The sequence below is a fragment of the Echeneis naucrates genome, chromosome 20 (assembly GCF_900963305.1).
Source record: "Echeneis naucrates chromosome 20, fEcheNa1.1, whole genome shotgun sequence".
In the NCBI taxonomy this organism is placed as follows: domain Eukaryota; kingdom Metazoa; phylum Chordata; class Actinopteri; order Carangiformes; family Echeneidae; genus Echeneis; species Echeneis naucrates.
In genome coordinates, this window is record NC_042530.1 from 15,018,896 (window position 1) to 15,043,284 (window position 24,389).

At 43.9% G+C, this 24,389-nt stretch overlaps 1 protein-coding gene and 2 non-coding genes across 5 annotated transcripts; 2 read left to right on the top strand and 1 right to left on the bottom strand.

The window, feature by feature from the left end:
- The first annotated feature begins 623 nt into the window (after nt 1-623).
- trnas-aga (transfer RNA serine (anticodon AGA)) lies at nt 624-705 on the top strand. Its single transcript has one exon. It is a non-coding gene; the product is annotated as a tRNA-Ser (tRNA).
- Nucleotides 706-1,089: 384 nt separating this feature from the next.
- trnag-ucc (transfer RNA glycine (anticodon UCC)) lies at nt 1,090-1,161 on the top strand. The gene has a single exon. It is a non-coding gene; the product is annotated as a tRNA-Gly (tRNA).
- A 2,726-nt stretch (nt 1,162-3,887) lies between these two features.
- Nucleotides 3,888-23,395, bottom strand: jcada (junctional cadherin 5 associated a). 3 transcript variants are annotated; one of them, XM_029529385.1, is made up of 5 exons: nt 23,309-23,395; nt 14,058-14,573; nt 11,103-12,065; nt 6,828-10,405; nt 3,888-6,192 (listed from the first exon to the last, which is right to left on the bottom strand). In XM_029529385.1, the coding sequence occupies exons 2-5, from the start codon at nt 14,423-14,425 to the stop codon at nt 6,158-6,160; spliced, it is 4,944 nt and encodes a 1,647-aa protein (XP_029385245.1). In that variant the 5' UTR covers nt 14,426-14,573; nt 23,309-23,395; the 3' UTR covers nt 3,888-6,157. The 3 variants fall into 3 exon arrangements, with proteins under 3 accessions (XP_029385245.1, XP_029385247.1, XP_029385246.1); XM_029529387.1 differs by lacking the exon at nt 23,309-23,395 and adding an exon at nt 22,982-23,221; XM_029529386.1 differs by lacking the exon at nt 23,309-23,395 and adding an exon at nt 14,804-14,919.
- Between the last annotated feature and the right edge of the window lie 994 nt (nt 23,396-24,389).

Here is a 24,389-nt window from a genome sequence, read left to right on the forward strand (position 1 = left end):
ACCCTCCAAAGTAGGTGCTAAGGCTATCAAATCTGATGTGGACAGCTTGTTTGAGACGTTACACCAAACAAAGAATCCTTCAGCACGGCTCAGCAAGACACTGGAAGACATCAAGTCCAGCAGAGAGCTCAAGAAATTTTCAAAAGAACTAGTAGATAAAATGTACTCTCATCTGGCAGCTGGGCAGACAGATGACATGCCCATTGTTTCAGTGGGCAGCCATCTTTCTAATTCGGTCATTAACCAGTAACAGCGACGCCGCCCTGCCAAAGTTTTCACGCTGTGGAAAAGTTCTTACAGAAGGTGCTTCTCTGGATGGACAGAGAAGAACGCCATCGAGCCAGAGTCACCACAAGCCAACAATGAGCCGGAAGCATCACATCAGACACCACGTCCTTGTGAGGCAGCACCATCTAAATCTGTCTGTGTTGCGATGTTGAACAAAGGGGTTGATGGTCATGAGGTGACCTTACAGAGAGTATCTCCTGACAAAGTCTACGAGCTAGCATCTGTTTCTCACCACAGTCCTGATGATCACAAATTTTACTCATGCAAAATTACCTAAAATGCATATTAATAATTATTCATATTTTCCATATATGCCCTAGAACTGTGTTTTTCAGGTTGTCGTGGCCGAGTGGTTAAGGCGATGGACTAGAAATCCATTGGGGTCTCCCCGCGCAGGTTCGAATCCTGCCGACAACGATGTTTATCAACATTTGATTATTTTTCTACGATGACCTCAACAGTGTCGCTCAGAAAACACGTTTTCTACAGCAGGAACATGCCTTCGTAGTGTCTGATCGTAGCCACTAAGAACACCAAGCACGATCTGTACTATCATTTCTTCTGTTCAGGTTTGTTTATACATTAGATCCGTCCTGTGTCTGGATGTTAAGCTTTCTTTATAATCTCCTTAAATGAGAGAATGACACAGAAACCGAATCAAAGTTGAGTAGAAAGACGACAAGTTACTCTGTAGAAGGGCTGTTAATGTGCACCGAGGTCCTCCACCATCTACTCCTCTCTTTTCCAGCCCCCTCCCAGATGTTAAATTCCATTCAACAACATCCACCGGTGGTCTGTGAAGCGATGGTGGTATAGTGGTGAGCATAGCTGCCTTCCAAGCAGTTGACCCGGGTTCGATTCCCGGCCATCGCAGAAGCTTTTGGCAGTAGAATTTAACTTCTGTTGCTCATTTTATAACTCTACTATTTGCAACTGCCCACCTAATGAAGAAGATGAATAAATAAAAAGACATCCTGTCCCAAAAAGTCAGGAGGAACATCGGGAATTTAGTCAACAGCTTGGAAGCCAGCTATGCTCACCACTGTACCACCATCGCCTGATGTCCTTTTGAGGTGAATGACATCTACTGTAATTCAAAATAACCAGGAGAAAAGAAGAGCAGAGAGGAGAAAGCTGACAGTAACCCAGCTTCCTGTTTTGGAGTCAGAGTATAAAAGATGCGTTTTTTATTTGTCGAGGTGCTCATCTGCGAATTCCAATGTCAGGTGCCCATTGCCTCCAGCAGATGGTGCGCTTACATCACATCACATGACTGTTGGTGTCAATCGATGTCTGCTACAGGCACCAACCTCAAAGGTCTTTTCACTTAATGTGCAATTTGCTCTCATGGCAACCAAGTAATGTGAGTGCGTCAGAATGGTGAGAAATAACAATCAAATCAATATCTATTAATATAGCACCAAAAACACATTAAGACACTACATTTAGAGCAGGTCTACACCAAACTCTTTATGGAGTTGTAAAAGAGACCAAACAAATCCTCCCAAAATCAAGCACTTGGTGACAATGGCAAGGAAAAGCTTCTTTTGGGAGGCAGAACCGGGCTCAGGCCTCGAATGCTTGGGCTTGGGTTACTTGACTCCTTCATATTTGGTTCATTACAAAAGAAAAACTACAAAAGGCCAGATAAAAATGCTTGATCCTCATGGTTGCCCCTTGGTTATTAAAGATTGATGCTAAAACTCACACAGGAAAATGTCACATATTGGGTTGTTATAGTTAACTTTGCTCCCTCTACTTGGACCATGGGTGCCACATTTAAAACAAACACTGCTGATATCAGAAACTAACCATGATCAGTTACTGAATTCCAGCATAGTAAATAAAATGTGTTATAGACGTAGTTTATAGTTGTAATTGTGTGTTTAAATTAAGAGCTTAACTCGCTTAACAAGCTTAACTAAGGGCTCACTTATAGTTGAGTGTCAGCACTGCTCCAGTCAAAGTCGTGATTCATATTTCACTTCACTTAAGTGTTTGGATGCAGCCAGAGGCAGGAGAAATGCTGCCATCTATCTTTGTGAATGATCATTTCATTTACAAACCCTGTCATGCATATGGAATCATTTATCCCCAGTTTTGATGTAAACCAAATTAAACAGGAATCCACAGTACTTGTTTGCTCTGATATCACATCCAACACCAATAAACGCTGACAAAAAATACCTTTGAAGTTTTTTACTTTTATATGTTTATGCTTGATCAAAACATCACTGTGTTAAATCATATTGACATTTTTATGATCTTTGTTACATGGGGGAATAAGTTGTTGATAAAATGGAGGAGAGCTGAGAGGGCTACTGCACACCAAGTCTTTCATAAATAAATGCCAATTTTATGTTTTGCTCCCACGGTGAGTGATTTCTGGTATGACTAGAATGTTCCAGCTGACATACAGGTTTGTGCACCGTACAAATACAAATACACATTAATTAGGCTTCTAGAGTCGTTTTTGTCTCATACTCGTCAACACTAGGAGGTATAGCGCTGTACTACTGCCGCGGGAGAGAAACACTTTGGTGATCCACGTTTTGTTAGATAGGTGCTTGTGTGGGAAATGCGAGGATCATCACCACAGCCGAGGAGAGCATGTCCTGCAGGGAGGTAGGTGCCTCCTGGGGCTTAGTGGAGAATGTCACCCCCAGGCTCCAAGTGCAGGGCTTCACACAGCACCCAGGATTTGATGCTTGCTGTCTGAATCCCTCCGTGCTTCAGATCGCTTTCATGCACTGCAGGCAGGAGCATGGACCTCTCCAGGCCAGTAGACATGAGCATGTTATGTTTAGGGCAGAAATAATGAATTAATCTATTTAGTTATTTCACCCTTCTTATTACTTGCATGTTATATTTTCCATATTTGAATTAGGATAATAAAGTACATAATAATACTGAATGTTCAACAGATTTGTGAAACTCAAAATTTCTCCGGCACAACCGGAGCCTTCTTCGGACAACTGAGCTGAGGAGGCCGCCCTTGGTGTCAGTCGCACCTGGGACTTGCTTCAGCATCCCTGGCTGAACTCCATGAGTTCGCCTGGCTGATAATCCTCCAGTCTAAAGGGTCGTTTGTCCTAGCTGATGCAGAAGTGAAGTCCCGTCTCTTCAGCTGCACAAAACGCACCCAGGCACGGTGGATAGCGGCGTTTTTTTTTTTTTTTTTTTCTGTTAGGAAACCTGTGGACTCGATGTCCTGACAGGCTGGAGCTTGTGCAATACAACACTACTGAAAACATACCAACTCTGACTGATAACTACCTACTTCCACACTGAGTGATGGCAGAGCCTGGCATATAGCTCCCTCTGCTACGTCTGGGATCTATCTGTGTGGAGTTTTCATGGTCTTCCTGTGCCAATGTGGATTCCGTCTGGGTACAGTACCGAAGACATGCACTTTAAAGTTCTAAAATGGTGGCTCTAAATTGCCTGCAGGCCTGAGTGTGGATGGTTGTTTCTCTCTCTGTTTCTATATGTTGGCCCTACAACAGAGCTTTGTCAGCCCCCGTGTGATCCTGAGGGGTAATATGGACATAATGTATTATAATAATTACTGGAACAAAATCAGAGGCCCTGTGTTTCATGCAAAGACTTTTATTTATGAATAGTCTGCAGCACTGTACAACAGCACACACTTGTCTCTATTCATGACCATTTTAATGATCATGGCAAATATAGACAAATATTGTGCCTTCAAAAACAGTTCCCTTTTCACAATAATCTAAAAATACCTTGTTCTGTTTAAATATGTAGCTTAACTTTTGAAAATAAAATTATTATATGAAATATAACACTTGTTTATTCGATAGGCTATATAGTACCAAATGCAATTATATGCAAATACCCTTTCTTTCTGTGACGTCTTACGCATTTCATGCACAAAAAAAGAGAAAAAAATGTGCTTACAAAAGAAGCTGTACATACTTCTGTATGAAAATAGAAAATATCAAAGCAAGATGTGCACCAATAGTCTATATTATGTTACAAAGAAGTTGCAGTACAAAAAGACCTATGAGAATGACCAGATAACACATTACCTGGAACACAGAGGTACAAGTATTGAGTTGGTAACAGGACAAAGACAAAACCTCAGACTGAGTTTCTGCTGGCAAACTCGAGCCGAAAGTTGCTTCCAAGCACGTCTACAACCAATACCAACAGGTTCAACATCAAATACAGCTGGATCAGAGAGTGAAAGGGTCAAAGAAGCTAACTAGAAGTTGCAGTTTTAGCTTTGAATTTTGGTACTTAAACCCAGTGAATGTTGATGTCCAATGCATAGCATAAAGTTTGGTTTGGTATGTTTTTAATTCCTTGTATTGCTACACCATAAGTGAAGTGAGTATAAACCAACTGCCAGTTATGCCCACAAGTTACAAAGCATTGATATGTCAACATTAAATTAGTGAACATGTTCAGATACAGTGATTAGTGTTTCAACAGCTATGTTCTGTACAGTGTCCACATTAAGCATCCTTGGCTTAATATTTATTATTATTGCCAAAACAACTCCAAATGTGTCTTTTGTGTGTTTAAGTAAAATGAATTATTATGTCCAGTTTAAATTAGGATTTGTAAACTGACAATACTGGATATGTCACACACAAACAAAGTTTCCACAGACAGTGTGTACAAGGCACACTGCGAACAATATAGCTACATCTATCATTTCCATTTGCAAAAAGCACTTCTGCCATCACCCAGACAATAAGATATGAACAAAGAAAACTCCACGGTTAAATATAGACTTCTGTTAATGCCACAAAATATAGATTTTCTTTTTTTTAACAGTATGAGGATTAACAAAAATAACATTTAACATTAGCAGTTTCGGATACACGTTGTGATTGTCGATGCTGAGGCTGACAGCACCAGAGTGGAGGAAGGCTGCCGACGTCAATCCCTCTAAATGTAATCTCTGAGTATTTGAGGAGATTATCAGGTGCTCGCCGGTAGCATAAAGCCAATCATCTCAGCAGCGCAAATCTAACACTTGTACCAAAAAAAGCAGAGCTTCAAAGCAAATGTTTAAATGAGATCAGCTCCTTGAAATGGAGACTTACTTCTCAAATCATGACACAAACGCCCATGTACAACAACTATATTGCTCTTGAGTGAAACTATTCAAGGACCACAGTGTTTTTCATTGCAATCCCAGCTTTCTGAGTACATTCTCTATCACACAAGTATAAGAATAAAGAGCAGGGGATTCATTATTAGTAATACACCCAAAGACTACACTTCCAAAAATCTATTTTTTTTTCTTAACATAGATAAGAAAATATACATTTCTTCAGCAATTAAATGTCTTTAGTTGATTTTTTTATATTCTTAATAAAATCTTATAACTCTGTCCTATTTACATTTGGTGTAGATTAATACTGATTGTAATGCAATAATGTTGCCTTCTTGTTTTTTTCTGTTGCGTTTCTTTTTGTTTGCTGAACAGAAGCACTTTTACATTCATATTTCAATGCCCAAGCTCGTGAAGTAGCCTGGATTGCAGGCTGGGAATGATAACATGCACTTTTCCAAAAGCCAAATGAGACAACTTCAAAAAAAGGAAGTCCTCTTGCTTGAGCAAATAAACTCTTTTTGAGTGGTGGAGAAAATGGGAGGATGAAGACGACAGGGTTGAAAAGGCCTGGAGAACTGGCACTACCCATGCTTTCATTTGGCTGTCAAAACGTTCTTGCAGCACCAGGACAGTCAGTTCTGTGAGAATTAATGTGTAACAATATTAGTGGGGTCACAGCTGAATAAGCCATGAGTTGACATGAAAGCCTTTGCTGTTGGAAAAAGCTCTTAATTTGAGAAAGGCAGATTTCCACAGTGATGAAGGTGGAGTCAGGGGCTACACTCTCTCAACCCGACTGGGGTCATAGGCGTCTGGTGAGAAAAGAAAGGCAAAGAAAAGTTAAGACGACGCAAGTAAGTAAGAGCACTTGGGTGAAGTTGCTTGCCTGTACTTAAGTGTGTACAAATGTGCTTATTTTTTTCCTTTCGGAACACAAGACAGGGCAAGCAACTCCAATCTATCTGTGCTGTAAGTTAGACGCTGGAGTCAGGGCACAAAGATGAGGTAAATGGGGAAACAGTCAGCTGTACTCCAGTCAGTGATCAAGAACATGTCCCCAATGCCTCCAAAGATCAGTGCCTTTTGTCCTTACAGCTAATCTCCTACAAAAATACCCCAAAAAGATCACTATAGGGGGATTTGTAGCATCAGGCATGTGGCTTTATTCAGTGGTGAAAAACCCTTTAAGGATTTAAGCATTTCAAAAATTTAATTAGTTATCATGGCATAAAAGTAGTGATACTGGACTAGACTGAGCTAGGCTAGGCTAAAAATGGCATCCATCTGTGCTAAAAGGGCCAAAACAAGATCAAGAAGCTAATCAATTTGTGACCTTAGAATCAAGCATTTGGATAACTTATATATATATATAACTTACAGCGCTGCCTCACTAAAGAGTCAAAATAAACACATCAGATAGCTTATATTGTAATTCCTTGAGGCCCACCTGAGTCAGAGAGTACCTCCTCATCCTCCATGTTTGAGGGGCCACAGGTCCCAGAGCTGAAACCGAGTGGCAGCGTTATTTCTCTCTTAGGAACACTGCGGGGCTTAGGAAGCAGAGGAGGCTTCTGGAGCTTAGTGCGCTGCTTTGGTTTGGGTAACCTTTTTCCTTTAGTGTCTTGTGTTGATTCAGCTCCGCTGACCTCTTCTGCACGCTGTCTATCTCCCTGCTCTTCCAAAGGCTTATCTTTGTCATCCTTCAATATCTTCAGCTCTACCACTGCTTCTGGCTCTACTGTCTTTATTTCAACATCCACTCCTGTACTGGCTTCATTGTCTCCTTTTAGGGCAATCTCAACATTAATCCCTCCTGTCTTCTTTTCTTGTCTTTGCTCTTCCTCACATAGGGTTTTTTTCACTTCTTCTTCAGGTATATACTCTTCAGAATCTCCCAGCTTCTCATGTGTTTCATGTGCGTTCTCATCTTCATCTGAAGTTTCCTCCTTGTTCCTTCCTTCCTCATGTTTTTTATCTTCTCCTTCTTCCTTCTCCCCAACGTCCTCCTTTGACTCTTCTTCAACCTCACTCTCTTCTCTGTCTCCATTTCTCTCCACAATACAAGCTTCTCCTCCAGAATCAGAACCTTTAAGACTGAGGCGTCTTATCCTTGACACTGAGTCCAGCTCTTTGAGGCGTGCCATTCTTTCTGTGGTGGATCTACTTGGAGATGTAGCGGATGAAAAAGTGGAGGAGTTTGGCTTATCTTGCAGGGACTCGATCAGTTTGCATGCCCCAGCTCGCCCCTTTCTCTCCCCACTGCACATGCTCAGTGCTAGCTTCTCATCATGAGTGATGGGTAGAGAAAGGGGAAGCTTGCTGGGTGGGAACTCTGGTAAGTCCAGTACTACTGCTGAGTGGGTCTCAGTATCCTGGTTGTGTTCACCATCATTGTGGTAGCCAATGTGCCAATGTGCTTTTTGTCTGTCTTCTTCTTGGCCTACGTCTAATCCTCCATCCATCCCTTCCTGTGTCTTTGTGCCCTGGACAATACAGGACTCCTTTTTCACTTGCTCACACTCTTCTATCACCTGCTGTGTCTCTTCACTAGGACTGTGTCTTTTCTCAGCTATAGGGCTGTCTGATTCATCTTGGTTGTCCTCACATTGTTTGTCAGCCACGCCCAAGGCCTCCACTGGAACAGCTATACCCAGGATCCGTGCTGCCCTCTGTTCAAAGGATTCATTCTCAGGAATACCTTTTGCACATTTGACCTCATACAGGTTGCTGAGGTCCTCTGCAGGTAAAGAATTAGCTTTCTCCTGAATCAGTAAGTTCTCAAGATGCCTATCTGCTATTGTTGACTCTTTCTTATAGGTCATTGGCTCCGAGATAGAGTATCTCTCATTTCCACCATCATCCTCAAACACAAAGGAAACTTCCTTGCTCAGCCTTGTGATATGTAATGAGGCGTCTTCCTGAGGCGATCTGCTGCTTTCACTCTTGGATCTACAGATGCTTAAATTCACCTGACCCCTGAATGGCCCATTGTCTGATTTAATTTTTCTCTGAGTGTCCACCTCAGCTTGAAGCTCTTTACTTGAATTGTGCTCAGGGCTATCACTATTTTGAATTAGTTTGGTCCTATTCTCCCATGAGAGTTGCACTGACTCAGTAAACTCCTTATGATTGAGTGGAGAAGGGACTGAGAGAGAGCGCTGCATTGGCTCCCCTGGACCACCAGGAGTCTCTGTATATACAGTAAGCCCCACATCTCTAAGCAAGGACTCTTTGGGGACTGGGATGTCCTGTCTGTAAAGTTGGTTTGATCCATTGTGTGAGGAGGAGGATAGTGGGGACACGAGGCAATTGTCTCTTAGGTTTGTGTTGGGGAGTACAGACAGCTCATTTGTTGGTGGCAGGTTGTTTGTCTGGGGCCTGGAGAAAGCACTCCTCATGTCCAGGGAGTCTAGATCAGCGGTAGAAGCCAAGGACTTTGACCTGACTTTCATATTGGTTGGTCTCTCGATGTGCATCGGTGGAAGACTGATGGCTTCCCTGCCTGGTTCTGGACCATCAGTGAAATGTGCTCCTGATTTAAACTGATCTACACTGGGTCTCTTCTTGATTGTGTCTTCCATCTCCTTATTAATGCTCTCGAGTTCATCAATGGCATCACATGGTCGTCGGTTCACTGGCTTTAGGAGAAACTGTCCAAAGACTATTTGCTCAGCACTATCAGGGGGACTGGAGTTGCTCTTCCTGGGAGAGGACGGCTGCTGGTTTTCATGGTCATGGACGTTGGATAGAGAAGAGGGATCTTGCTGTGAGAGCTGCAGTGAGGACGGCTGCGTTGGGCTAAGGCTGAGACGAGAGAAGGCGCTGTTGCTGGAGCGATGAAGGTTTTTCTGGCCTGCCATGGGATAGCCATAAGAAGAACTGCTGTCTGTCCCCAGACCACTGTCTGTGGTAGTGTCTGAGGAAGACTGAACAGGCTCTTGTCCCCCAGGAGGACTCTGGGGTTCTGGGCTTTTTATCACAGTCAAAGGTGAGCCGGTCTGGGTTTCCTGATTCCGGTATTGGTTTCCAGGCCAGGACCCAGCATAGCACAACTCTTTGTCTTCACTGGCTTGGAGGGCCCAGGCATCTATTATCTCCTTCCTTAAAGGAGCCCTCTTGTAATTCCTCATTGAGGATGTGCTGCTGGTGTGATAGTGAGAGTAGTGGTGTTTGATGGGTATCTCATTGACAGACTTGCTTCGAACACTTGTGCTCTCTTTGAGGCCAACAGCAAAGGTCTCTGTGTTAGTGACAGTCAGGCTTGGTATTGTCTCATTGTTGTTCTGATCTGCTGCTAGGTCCTTATTAATGTTAGTTGGTGTGTGAACTGGGACAGACACAAGGCAGAAGATGGTCTCACTCACTCTTCTCTTAGTGTTCCTGTTGGTATCTGATCCTATATCTGGGGCAATTTTTTTCACCTGGGTGATGGTTTCTGCAAAGACCTGGTCTGAGCTGGGCCCCTGGCGAGAGGAAGACCTCATTAATGGAGCCTGGAAGCTTGAAGTGGGAGATGGAGGAGGACGTTGGTTTTTGGGATATCTGTTGTTGCAGTTTTGGTCAGTTGCTGGGAAGTTATCGACAGTTTCTTTGTGCAAATTGCTGTGCCACCTTTTATTGTCATTGTCAAAGTCGCTAGAAGACGTCTGGTTGTTAACATCATCGGCCAGTTTGGCACCAATGAAAGGCCCCAATGGTGGGGGCAGAAAGGCACTGTCGTCGGATGCAGGCTCCGACACGGTGACGCTGGGAAGCTCGTTGCAAATGTGCCGTATCTTATCAGCGTCCGTCAGGGAGTTACCACCCAGGGCTGAGGAAATGTGACGGATTCGTGGGTCGTCAAAAGGGATATACTGAACCCCTCCACCAGGATGATCTTGGGAAGTATACATAGGGTAAAGTTGCTTCTGGCAGGACAAGCTCCTCTCTCTCTGGGGATCAGGCCAGGAACCTGCTGGATGCCTTATGAACCAGTGAGACCCATCTGGAGCCACTTGTATCTGCTGGTACACATCCCCTCGGTACCTTAAGGTGAAAAACAACACTGTGGCACTTTATCAAAGTAACAATGACTTCAGCAAGAACAGAAAGAATCAAAAACAGTGGAAGGTTCAAAAATAAGTAAAGTGATACTTAATTGTATTATCAGTGAATTCCTTCCTTTCACTGTACAGGTACATTGATAACTATCAACAAATGTTGCTACGTAAAATAGAACAGAGAATGACCTTGATATTACTGCACAACATAAAACTTATTCAGACAGATTAATTACAGTATGGCTTGGTCCAAAAATAAGTAGGTAGTCTAAGATTATATTTTGTCACACTTTAAAAACTATGATCATATACTGACGTACTGAAATATTTGGTAAGTGGCTGTCTGATACAGTTATTAATGTCTTGCATCTGTCACAGCTAAAATTAAATTAAAATTGTGATGTATGGCAGGTATTTGTGGACGACCACTTTCTCACAACCTCGTAAGATGCATCACAGAAAATTTACAAGTTTGTGGTTGACATCAAAATGGGTTCAAGTTCAAAGCGGGGTATGTTCCAATACATCGGTAGTGCGTTTGTGATGCTATCTCACCAATGGAATCTGTCCACAGGCAAAAGTTGCCAATCATGTCATACGGACACAGACAAGGTGAAACAATATGCCACTGCTTGTAATATTATTTTAAATCAAAAGTTTAAAACAAAAAAAGACAAATTTACCTGTAGTCAACAGCAATTTCTCCATATCCCCTGCGTCCCCCTGCCATAATAGGGGCTCTTTTATATGAAGGGGGAGGGATGTATCCCGGAGGGCCAGAATCCGATGCATAATAGTCCAGTTGGGAGTCACTTGTCCTTGATATGGGAAGTGGCGTTCTGTCCCTGGCCTGGGGAATAGCTGAGTCTCTCCCAGACAACACCTCACAGCTTCCCCTGATCTGCTGGTGCATCTCATAGGAGGGAGGTCTGGGTGGTCGGGTGAAGCGGGGCTTTGGTGTCATTGAGAGTTGGTTAGCGCTAGCTGGCCTGCCATTCTCTGGCCAGCGAGGGGCCCTGTAGAAATTGGGGTGTGACAGTGGGTGGCCATTGACCCGCCTGTACAGTTCTTGACCAGATGAGGCTATGTCCACATACTGCAGGTTCTCAGGTGGCAACATCCTGGGCAGGGACTGGGATTTTGCTTTGGTCCTGGGGTGGACAACCATGCCTTCTGGTGTCCTAGCGTGAAGCCGCTGCTGTTCCTGTGCCCAGCGCTCACCCTCACTCTGTGAAAGCTGGCGACCAAAGTTCACTGCTGGACGCCACTCATCTGTGCCCAAGCTCTGGCATTTTCTTTCAGTTGCCATCTTCCACTGATGAAGAGCAGCCTCCCTCTCTCTAGAGCGGGCCTGAGCCTGTGCCTGGGCCTGTGCCTGGACCTGTGCCTGGATCTGGGCCTGAGCCTGGGCCTGAGCCTGGGCTGCCCAACGTTGCCTCTCCTGCGCTGCCCTCTGACGCTCCTCTGCCGACACCTCCTGGCCTCTTGCTTGCTGAGGCCCTTCTGGCCTTCCATAACCCCCTTGTCCTCCTTGGGACTCTCTTAAATCAGCATAATCTAGCAACACAGTGAAGTCCTGGCCCCTTCTCCTCCAGTAGGACACGTCCTTTGACTGCATCTGTGGACCTCTGGTGCCATCGCAGAACCTAAGTGAACAAATTGAATTTAAAGAGCTGCATCCAACAATCTTGCAAGCATGCTTACTTTACACAGTGACTGGCCTGGACTGATAAACCACACACTCTATGAGTAAAGCTGGTTTACTGTGTAAGATATCAAATAACGATAACTTGCTGTTAAAGGCCATTAACTGCAAACAAAGAGGATTGATTGTAAATCATTTCTTGTTGCTTTACAATTGGGGCAGATTAAAACTGAATTCTTCTCCCACTAGATGGAGACAAATGACTGAGTGCCATTGCGGTGTCTGTCTATTATAATTTTCTATGGGTTATAATGAATATGCTACACAATGACACACAGTGGCTGTAAGTCCCAGATGTCCTTCAAGGCAGATCAAGTCTTTAGAGGATGTTTCATCGACAGGATTTCTGTTCTTCAGCCTTGACTGTGAGAAAATAATCGTCTCACCAAAGCTTCTACTATCCAGTATCTTTGTGAGCATGTTTGATAGCAGATTTAATGGTCTACAACAAGATGCAATGTCTTGCTTCATGCATCATTTCAGAATATTTGTGTAGAGACTGGCTGACTGAATGACAACATAAACAAGATGCAATCACATGTGTACACGGCCTCCAGGCTGAGGCCACTGAGTGTCCTTGACATTTCCATCCGTGATCATCACTGGCCAGGGATGTTTGCTGGGGGAAGCAGGGTGCTTGCCATGGCAATTTGATAATTCTGAGGGCATCTCATGTAGGATGAGTTGCTATCATTAGTTTAATTGGGTCTAAGTAGCGCTGCCTAATCGATGCGCCAAGTTAGGCTTATTCCTTATCGACACTAAAGCTGCCAGGCAAAACGGATTTGGATAAGGAGAAGAAAGAGGGATGAATAAACAACAGAGTGAAATTGCAGAACATATGTCTTAGCAATTCCCACATTCCCAATCGAAAGCTCTGATAGCACTGGCAGAGCAGCGACATGGAAATGAGGATTACTCATCTCAAAGAATAAAACCAAAATGAGACGGAGAGAAAAAATAATGCTGACACTATTCAAGGTCATTTGACTATTTTCAGATGCTCTGTCACTGACTGGTGGCTCAAATGGATTAGGGGAAAAAAGTCAGCCAACCACAATGTAAGGAAAAAGGGAGAAAATCTGACAAGCCTGCCTAATTGTGTGGACATGGGAACAGCTGTATTGACTTTGTCTCAGTTACAGCACACTAACCCCCAGAATTGGTGCAAATAGGCAAGCTAAACAATCCTGTTTTCAGGAAGAGACAGATTGACTGCATCCAGGCTGTATCTCTGAAAAATATCATACATTCCAACAGTTCTTCCAAGAGGGTTTAAATTGCATAACTCCACACTAAGCTAAATATAGCGTATCCTCCATATACATATTTAAATAAACCCTACATGAAGCTTGTATTATTGATGATATGCACTATATAAGCAGGTGGCTCCTGTGAAACTGTGGTAGGCAGCTGGGCAAATTTGTTATGTTTAGAGTTAGAATGTAGCAGGGCCTACCCTGATAAATCTGATAACCTGTGTAGGTCAGACTGGTAATGCTTGGATTGGCCACATTAGTTTGCCCAAAAGCTGTTTTGATTTGACAACTCCAAGATCCCATGTGGCAGATTAAGACTCCAGCACACATTATCCCTCCTCTAGTGCAGGGCACTTGATTGGGAAAAGGAAAAAAGATGGCACACAAGTGACACATAAATGGAAAGTCAGCAGCATGAGAGAGATAGCCAGAAGGACTGAGAGACATTGTTAGGCTGTTCCATTTATGATTTGATATAAAATCTGTGTGAAAACCCATGAAGAGTTACTTAATTTCATATGTAAGCTTCATCAAAGCCCCATAGTAGTGAAAGACTGTGCCATTAATCAATAAACTGTAAAGACAAACCAGAATTAGGACAGGGCATACAAAAGGTTTCGTCATACAGGAGCACACATCATCAAGCTCAAGGAGTAGAACAGACTGCGCCTTACCCGCTGTCTGAGGTCAGTGACTCTCCCAAGGAGTGCGTGTCAGTTTGGCTCCTCTCACCCTCCCGCCTGGGCTGGCTCTTGTCCCTGGGTTCATTATTGTTGTTGGTACAGCCAGTGCCATGAGCTTGGGGCTGCCTGGTTCCACCTCTGTTCCTGTAAGGTGCCCCAGACCCTATTTCATAGCCATTCACTGTCTTTGGGCCGGGCCTGTTCTCCAGGATTTCATGGTGTTTGCTGTAGGATGGCGGTGAGGATGAGGGAGCCTGGTGGGATGAGGATACGGGGGCTGGGGTTGGGGTGGAGGAGGGGGTGGCATGCTTGGGCAGCTTGTATCCATGGGAGATGAGGAGGTCCTCCACGCTGTACATGGTCGCATTTGTTTATGCTGGTGTGATTATATTATTTTCGTCTTTTTTTTCTTTTGAGAAAGGAAGGTAGGTTGTTGTCAAGGCGTCTCTGCTTCTTTCCTATGTGCAGCTGCAGATCACCAGCACAGCTGCGCAGCTGAGGCCATCACTGGGAAAAACAGACAGAGGGGGAATGACATGAAGAGAGAAGAGAGACAGAGGAAAAAAAAGGGAGAGGCGGCGGGGTTAAACCCATTATCCCTGCTACCATTTCCTATTTTTTTTGGAGGTCCCAACCCACGTGGACAGTTGAGAGGATGAAACAAACATGAAAAAAATAAAAATAAAAATGCCCAAACTCAAATTCTGAGCCGCTACCACAAAACCAAGATTACCCACCTTCCCGCCTGCCAGCCATTCCCGCCCTTTCCTCTTCTCCAATCCTCCTAGCAACAACCCTCTTTCCATGTCACTCAGGCATCACCAGCACCAAAACCTGTCCAGAACTGAGTCGGACCAGAGAGTGAACAAACACCAAGATAACATCCTCATCAGTAGCGACAGGTCTTTCAGAGGGCTGATGGTGCTGCAGTGAAAGCACAAAACGCCACTGTTTACAGTTCCATGCAGTAGCTGTAAGATAGCTTTTAGCAGCCGACTGCTGCTCATGTGTTGTGTCAGTGAGGCAACTGGGGATTGTTTTCCTCTCCGTTCACCTCTGCTTCCTCCCTCTTAAAGTTTCTTCTTCATCTCTAAAGTATTTTATAGTTCAAGTCTCAAAGGATGGAGGCATTTTTTCAACCACACGTCCTAAATAAATCCCCAGGTTGGATTAGTCACACAGATTTACCATGCTCAAACACTTCTATGCTGTGTTTCCTGAAACAACTTGTCAATCATAGAAATCATGATAGAAAAGCATTCAGACAATATATTAATCATTAGGTTGTTGTCCTTATATCTAAAAACCCAGGGAAGGGACATAAGCTTAAAATTTGTTGTTAACTGATGATGATCCGCAGAGACTGTATAGGTTAAATAACATGATAACATTTCCTCCCTGCCCCCTAAGATGACTATAAGCAGTATCAACAATTGGTGACACCCAGGATGCATCTGCACATGATGTAATGACCTTTATGAAGTCATGCTCACTGCCTTCTCAACAGGACAGATGCTGCTGCAACCCACTCATTCAATACTTGCCTCTGAAACAGACTGCCAGCAATCTGGCTGGCCTTAATAAGAAAAGGCATCCAGGAGCAGCAGCTCCAGACTTGTGGCCAGAATCGAGTGCTGTTGAAAGTGTTTAAAAGCCAATCACAGGATGATTGTTTAATGGCAGAGTCAAAATGCTTGTCTTCGTCTCTGGAGAGCAAACGGCCAAAACAATCTCGCCAGGATATATTCAGTTGCAAACAGATAAGCATTTCTTTTGCTCCTTAGCATTTGTTTAGCCATGATAGGTGAAAAACACATCTATAAAAGGAATCCTGACTCAGTGGGCCACACCACTACCGCTGTCTCTTACCCCCTGCTCCTTGATTTCCCTCCTCCTGGTACCTGAGCCCTTGGATAGCCTACTAGGTGATTAACAGGATCCAAGACCGTGAAATGCCGCTTGCTTTGTATGTCTGGCTCTCTAATACGATTATCTTTTTCATTTAAAACCTTAAACCTGTTAGTTTTGGAGGATTAACTCTTGGTGTTTTCCCAGTTGACGTTTTTGTTAAATTTAACTCTTTCCAATTTGTGTTTTGACAAATCTCCTCAAATAGGGGCTAGCTCTGGGGTTTGGTTGGGAACTTCTTGTGAACAGTGTCATTACAAAAGAAAAGAAAAGGAAAAAAAAAACTTCCCAAGTTTGTGGACACAATTTTTCATTGATTGTTATTTCATGAACTTAAACTGAACTTACATTAGATGACAGGCCAGTGACCATGTTCAGTCACTGAAATACTGTAAAGAGCAGCAATATGGAATTATAACATTTGAAGCCATTTGTCATTTCAGACCATTCACTTAAACTCACTTGATTGATGTGAGTTTTCTTCAAGACTGTAAAAGTCCCATAATTGACACTTTTTTCAGTGTTTTACATGAAGTTTTGATATCGATGGTAAAAATTCAGTCCAAACCAAAAACCCTCTCATTGTAGTTTTCCACATCCTCAGCCTCTCCTCCAATTGGCTGACTGTTTTCTGAGTGAGTTCATAAAAAATACAGCAGAGTTCATGTAAAACCAAACCCGGTATGGCTCGATGGGATTGTGGGTCCAAAGGGGTCTGGGCTTGAGGGTGTGGCTTTGAGTGGTAACTGCTTTGTTGTGACGTCACAAAGTTGCAGGATTTCCGATGGCTCATTTTAAGGCTCAGTTTGAATACAGGCTGAGAGCATTTCTTTTTGGACTGAGACCTTTCATACTTTAACAGCATAAATATTGAACGTGAACGCTTCATAATTAAAATAACATGGAAACGTCTCTTTATATGATACAGAATGTTTAAACTAAGAACAACCAGCAGGTATCCCTACAAATGAGCCCATATCAGCTTTGAGATCAGAGTCAAATTGGTATCTACTATTTTCTTGCTGCAATCTAAGCCTATCCCTGCAACCAGGAAATTGCTTAATTAAGTGAGCCTTAGGTAAAGAGCTATGTTTATTATTTTGAGAATTCACTTTTGTCATGATATTTGCATAATAATTTGCCTTAACTCAACCATATGTCATCTGATCTAGCTAAATCCTTATTCTGAGGCAATTGCTCTTGGTGTCATCACTAAATGAGGATTATCTCCATCATCAGTAAAAGTAAGGCTTTTCCTCCTGTAAAATGACCCCCCACCCCAACACACACTAAAACCTATTCCCTCCCTTACTCCCTCCTTCCCATGACAAGCCCCATTTAAATACTGCTAATGCTGTTACGCAATGGAATTACCCATTTTATATCAAATAAAACCTCAGATTCAAGCAACGGTATGGAACAATGGTCAGCTTTCATGCCCCCAAAACACAACAACATTGTGTTTCGATACAATGCCTTCTTGTGTGAAAAAGACTGGTGTTAAAGGCGCTTGAATTTGGCAACTACAAAATCAAAAAGTGCAGATCCGGTGTATTTTTTATGACACGGCTCGCTCAAAGAGAGAAATTAATGATAAACTTTATGGATAACATATGCTGGAACGTAAACTGAAAATAAATAGAACCACATGAGTGCTTTCATTTCCCTAAAGACAACCCGCACACCAACCCCCACATTTTCTCTAATCAGCCTATGTACACTACTACTGTACTGTCGTCATTTATTTTACTATGTAGAGAGATGGAAGAGTGTCACTTTTGAGGTCAACTGAACTTTTGTCAAGGCTGTCGTTTGTTTATTAAAAACAGATACAACCATTTTTTAGCTATGTGGGGGCAAAGGGGGGGCAAGGGGGGTGCCCTTACTGGTAGCTACACTTGTGGCGGGCTGCAAGGGCATGATGATTTGCAGGTTGACAGTTTTGTGTCAGTTCCTTATTCATGGCCTAACTGAGATGAGGACATGCTGGGGAGGAAGGAAACAGAGGGACAGCATGGGTGGCAGACAATGCAGGACAGAGACCTAGATCAGGCCTCAGGCAGGACAGAACTGCAGTTTTAGTTTGCAAATAGTCCAGATATTGCAGGTTGCAAGCCTAACATGGTAAAGGTTAGCTGAATAAATCAGACTATATAAATAAAGTTTACAGCTAGAGAGCAGTCAGAATAGTCCATAAAAGTATGACAAGCAGAAAAAGAAAGAGATTCTGCACTCTGGTCAAAACAAAGGCATTAAAATGATTCATGTTCTTTTGAAGAGGATACGTAGATGTGTTAAAATAGCACATCTACAGGTTACAGACAAAAACAATTCTGGATTTAACAGGCTTCAGCATAAAGGCAGCACAACAAAAGAAATCTCATACACCAGTGCCTGGAACTGAAACAGCGATAGGTCTGCTTCCTAAAATATTCCACAAGAGCCGCACCTCTCAACACATTGTTCCCAGTCTTCTTGGATCTGGAACAACTGACCAAGGTGGGTGTGTACTCGGCCGCTCTTTGGCCTGCATATGTTGGGCCTACTGCACGCACATGAGTTTCTCAGGTATGACAGCCCATCACATTCAACAAACAGCAATGGTCCACAGATTGTTTATCTGTGTGACATCACTGTGTCCAGCGGAGGGGCCATCTCTCTTCCTGAGGAAGTGTGTCGTTGCAAGGACGGAGGAGAGTTGACAATGTCGCAAAAGTTTCCACTCAGGCTCTCAGCAAGCTCTTGTCTTAGAGGAAGAAGCTGGAGACCCTTTTTTTGGCCACAGCCGGAGTAATAAACAGACAAACAACCTCAGGCCATATTTTTCCCACACTGACCTCCAGGAAGCACAATGTTCTCTACATCAGGTAGACTGTAACTCAGCAACATAAAGCGTGGGTATATCGTGTGGGGAGCTATCAGCCCCTTGGACACTGCCCATCCATCAGGAAATCTCACTGGACTGAGCAGCCATGCAACCAGTTTATAATTATAACCTATTGCAACAGTGCAAAACAAATGTTGTGAACTAACAAGTGGAAATCTGTTTGCAACATAAAGATTTCACTGCCTATTATGAAAAGAGCCTATCACCACGTTGCAATCCATGTGCTTTCCCCAGTATCCACACCCTTCTGGTAGGGAGAGAGTAGCAACAGGCAAGGGCTTGCACATTATGAGTCAATTAATTCATGTGGAAAGGTTTAGCCAAAAAAACAAAAAAACAAAACAAAAAAAAAAAAAAAACAAAGAGAACAAAAAAAAAAAAAAAAAACAACACCCACTATCATTATTTTGTTGAGCATATCCCATGGCAACAGTTATTTTGCTTTTGTGAATGGCAGCTCACAGACAATAGCATGTGGGCTGTTAAGCTATTCCTGCTGCATTGCTTCAGTCCAAAACTTATTACAGTCAGACTCCACTGGCAGTGAAATCAAAGGCAGGATGGGACGGGGGGAGGAGGCAGGAGGGTGTTGTTTTCATTCCACTATATTCCAACACATCACAGTTTGCAACACTATGGTCTGATTCTGGTTCATCTCACACTGTCATAAAGTAGACCAGCCAAACATTTGTCAGCCAACTCTAATGCAGTATCAGTTTCAATCCAAAGAAAAATGTTCATATCAAGTGGCTGACACAAGAACGTGATAGCGAGTAGTTCATTAATGCACAAGGAAAAGCTGCACAGCAACCAATAAGACGCTGCCCATGCAAGGGTAATTACATCAATGGACTCATTTCCCTTTGTGAAGGAGGCTTAGCTCAGTTTAGCTGAAATGTAGCAAATTGACGTCATGAGATTTTCTCCACCTGACTTCATCCAGCACTCATACATTATGTGCAGGGAGATATGGGGCTGAGCATTGGCTGCAATTCACTACAGCTGATGCCAGTGTTTGAAAATTATCATCTCAAATGAGAGGCAAAAAGACAAAATGAAACAAAAAAAACAAAACAAAAACAAACACACAAAAAAAATATATAAAGGGCAGGTTATTAGGCACACTAATCCACCAAAGCACTGTTCTGCTACACAGTGGGGTTCACCTGCACTGAACTATTCCCAAGCCATGCTGTTTCTGAGCCTGCCAAACTGGCTTCATGGTAATTAGTGTCTGTCAAGGTCTGGGGCTTTCTAGAGATGACAGTCGCATGGTTTATCAGCCAGCAACACACTGATCAAAGGGTTAGCACGCTTGGGCTTCCTGCTAATCAGCTGTGGACTCTGTATGCATCTTGCTCGTTATTATAGAAGGAAATGTTCTAAACAAGCCAACATAAACATATTTTCCCATGACATTATGCCACATGAAGAAAGGCTAAGCACATTTAGAGTGTGATATTTAAAGACAGTTAACAGGAATGAGGCAAAAGCAAAATTATCTTGTCAGATGAATGTGATGCAGATTACTGGTGGGATTCAAAGGCTCTTCCACACAAAGTGTCTGAGGTGTGGAAAAACGGCTATGTAAACACATGAAAATTACTCGTCAGGGACATCAGGGACAGGGCTTAATCACTGCATTGGCATAAAACTGACAAACAGTAATCATAAAGCAGACAGCTCAACCATCTGCCAAACATATGGATATCCACTGGCTTGGGTTCAGCTAGGACATAACATGTATACCAAGTGTGTGCATCCCGTTTCCCTTCACGCCTCAGATTAACTGCCCCGCATTCTTGCTCTAAAAGGCGTCCTAGCAGATGTCAGTTGCTTTCACACGTTTATAGCTGGCTTCATCCACCAGCCTCCTTCCTTTCCTCCTGCCTGCGTCACCTCTGCTCTGACATCACATGTGACATCAGGCAGGACCTCCGAGGGGATCCCTGTAGCCGGGCAAACATCAGATGACTTTCACAGGGGCTTCAGCTACGGCTACCCAGCAGAAAAGAAACTCGTTTTCCTGATGTGCCTGGCCTAGAAATAAAGCTAAACACTGGCAGGCAGAGAGGACAGAACTGTCTGCCATCAAAGATGTTAAAACAGCTAGTGCACTCTCTCTCACACACACACACGAGTATGGAAAGGGAAAGTATAGCCCTAGGACAACCAGACTCCCTGCTACACCAGGAATCTATCCCAGCCCTCATGTATCGCATGCTGTTTGGACCACTCATGAAAACTGAACCTGCTATGACTCATTTCATAGCAGTGGAAGCCCCTTCCAGTTTCGCTGACCAACCCTTTCCTCCGCTGCTGGAAGGAATTAATGAGCTGCTTCCCTCCTTAATATGCTCCCTGTCCCACCATACTTCACTCCCTCCGCCCTCTCAGAGCATCCAGTAGGGCCCCGTTTTCACACACCATCCCAGTCTCAAGGATGTGTGAAAGACCTACCACATAACACACAGACACTGACCACCCCACCCCCAGTAAATTTTACCCTTATCAGTGAAACTGCATATTAGCTGGTTCTAGTCAGGCAACTGGGCAGCTTCTGTTATATACAAATCTTGCACACAGTAGAAAATGTCTCTTTGCTGACATTTACTAACAGCTTTTGATGTAAGCTCAGTGAGCTATGAAAGGTCTTGGCCAGTGGGAACAGATCACTCCTGGGCAATATTAAGAGTACTTACATAAATAATATCAACAACACAACCTGAAATACTCAAACCTGATGGCATGACAGAACAGCCCTAATGACAGCTGTTTGATCAACTCTGTTGGGGTGAAATGGGATTTACCACACAATACACACACACTTAAGATGATGGTGGTTTAAGTGTGGCTTTCCATTGCAACAACAGTCATAATTAAGCAATAGCATCATCCTAAATTTGAACAGATCAGGTAAAATTTTGGCTTTGACAATCTGTCCTCTAGAGGTCCCTAAGCAACAGTAACAATTTATCAACAGAACCTCCTAAAATGAGTCATTAAGCAGTTGCAATCACTGTGACATAATATCAGTTAAAGAGCAAAGACAAGTGTTTTATCTAGAGTTGTAAGCAATTAAATATAACTGCACCTTAAAAGCATTTGAAGTGCTTAGACGTGAATCTAAGCAGCTCAAATTGGAGCAGACTGAGAGCAGGGGGGCTTGGTTAGACAGGGTACCCATGCAAGGTAAACGAAAGATACGGTGTGTGCGGGAGGCTGCGTGAGGAGGGGAGAGGTCAGCCAGCAGCCATCACCCCGCAAACATGCTGCAGGTGTGACAAAGTGACCTCAACTTGGCACACACCATTTGGCTCGTTCCCACTCGCCATTTGTTGCCCCTCGAGCATCCTGACCGTTACGGAGAGCCGCACACCACCGGACCCCGCCGCTGAAACCGCTGCTCCGTGGCAATATTGACAGCTCGGCGTGACGCTGGCCCCCGCTGGTTCTGCTGCAGGTTGCTGTCCTAGCATACTAGCCTAGCCCCGACGCGCGCGGCTCACAGATGTTGGAAGAAACCGTGGTAAAACATCTGCCCATTTAAGGTTTAACTACACCGAGGGCTGTGTGCATACCTGTTTTAACGAGACTTTAGACCTTCCACTCATCGGTTTAAGACCTGTGCTCGATTCGGCTTATGAATGAGCCACTATGAAGACAGCATTTCAATGGTAGCTCTGTTTTGTAACTCCGTGTCGCCAGCAACAGCACTGTGGATGGAAGAAATTAAAGCAAAGCAATTGCACAAGTTCAAATTGCATATAAGTAATGAATGTTTGGAGCAACACCGAGTGACAGTCAAGTATGAGCCATGACCGCAGGATTTCGTTTCAGTCCTTAATGAGTGCTCTCCGCGATAGTCATTGCTCATCAGACAGGACATATACAACTGCGTAATTTGGCCGGAGTTTGGCCTCTCTCTCCCCCAAATGAGAGCGCCACGACTGGGCTAAAGCTAGCCGGGCTAGCTCCATCAGCAGTCAGTAACCTTCAGCCGAGAGGAGCGCGTCCGCGAACAGTGGCGGTCTGTGCCGCACACGCTTCAAGTTAGAAAAAATAAATAAAAAGGAAATCAATGAATAAATAAACACCGCCTTTCCTCCCACTGCTTCACCTTCTACTGCTGCGTCCCCAAAGTGCCACAGCTGTGTCCTCACCCGCGGGTCCCGACCAGAGGAGGCAGGGACCGCCGGACAGGGGAGCGCCGAGGCAGCTGGCTTGGCTCGGCTGCACCTTGACGGACCGCCGGAGACGTCGGACGGAGCAGATGCGACTCTCAGGCTCCGTCTGCTCCACGCAGCGGCGGCTCGAGTCCTCAGCCGTCCGCGTGCGTCGTCAGATTTAAAAACACAGAACTCCCCCCGTCCGACCCCCAACACTAACCCGACAAAACGCAGGAATCCAACACGGTCCGTAGCTCCCGACTAGCGGACACTTTTACCTGTGAAGTGCGTTGTTGAGTTGCCGCCCGGTGCCCGGCGGTCATCCCGTCCGCTGCTGTGGACAGACTGTGCTGGGATCTGCTGAGGGAACAGCCCTCTACACCACGGACCAGCCCTCCTCTAGCTGAGACAGCTGGATGCTGCTCAGCGATAAGGTCACATCCATCCCTCTATCTATCTATCTAAAAATTCTTATCATTGGCATATTGCATACTTCAATTACTCTGACACGATTCATTTACATCAGAATCACTAATGTCAGCCTGTAAAGGTTGATTGCCTGCAAATAAAGTGTAAGCTGCCAATCACCTCCACAATTGCTTCTAGGCTATTTATAGTGCATTCAGAAAGTATATGCAACATTAGAGTCTTGTGCAAAAATCAAACCACACACACACACACAACAACAACAACAACAAAACCAAAAACCTAAATACACTATGGAAACAGGGTTTTAGTTTCTATGCTTTTTTTTTTTTTCATTTGTAAAAAAAAAAAAAAAAAAAGACTTAACAACTGTAATGTCACATTTAGTCACTTTGCTTTGACACCTGAGGTGCCCCATTGTTCCCAATCGTCTTTGAGATTTTGTCTACACCTTGATTGGAGTTCACATGTGGTAGATTCAACTGATTGGACATGCTTTAGACAGACACAGTTGTCTGTATAAACTATGAGGTTGAAGGAGCCGCATGCAGAGCTCAGAGACAACTGTCACCGGGCTACAAATAATTCTTCTACATTAAATGTTCCATAGAAACCACTGGCCTCAATAGCCAGGACCATTCCCAAAGATGGTCACCCAGCCGAACTGAGTAATCAGGGGGAAATGGCCTTGAGAAAGGTGACCACAAATCTGATGGTCACTGTGGCTGAGCTCCAGAGATCCTTTGTGGAGATGGGAGCAATTTCCAGAGCAGGGCACAGTCACCTCCCTTCAGTGAAAGTCTGCAAAAAAAAAAAAGAAAAAAAGAAAAAAAGAAGAAGAAGCACATCTCAGACTGTGAGAAACAAGTAACTGGACTGCCTGGCCTCAACTCTCAGCATCATGTTTACAGGAAGCCTGACATAGCCCCAGTT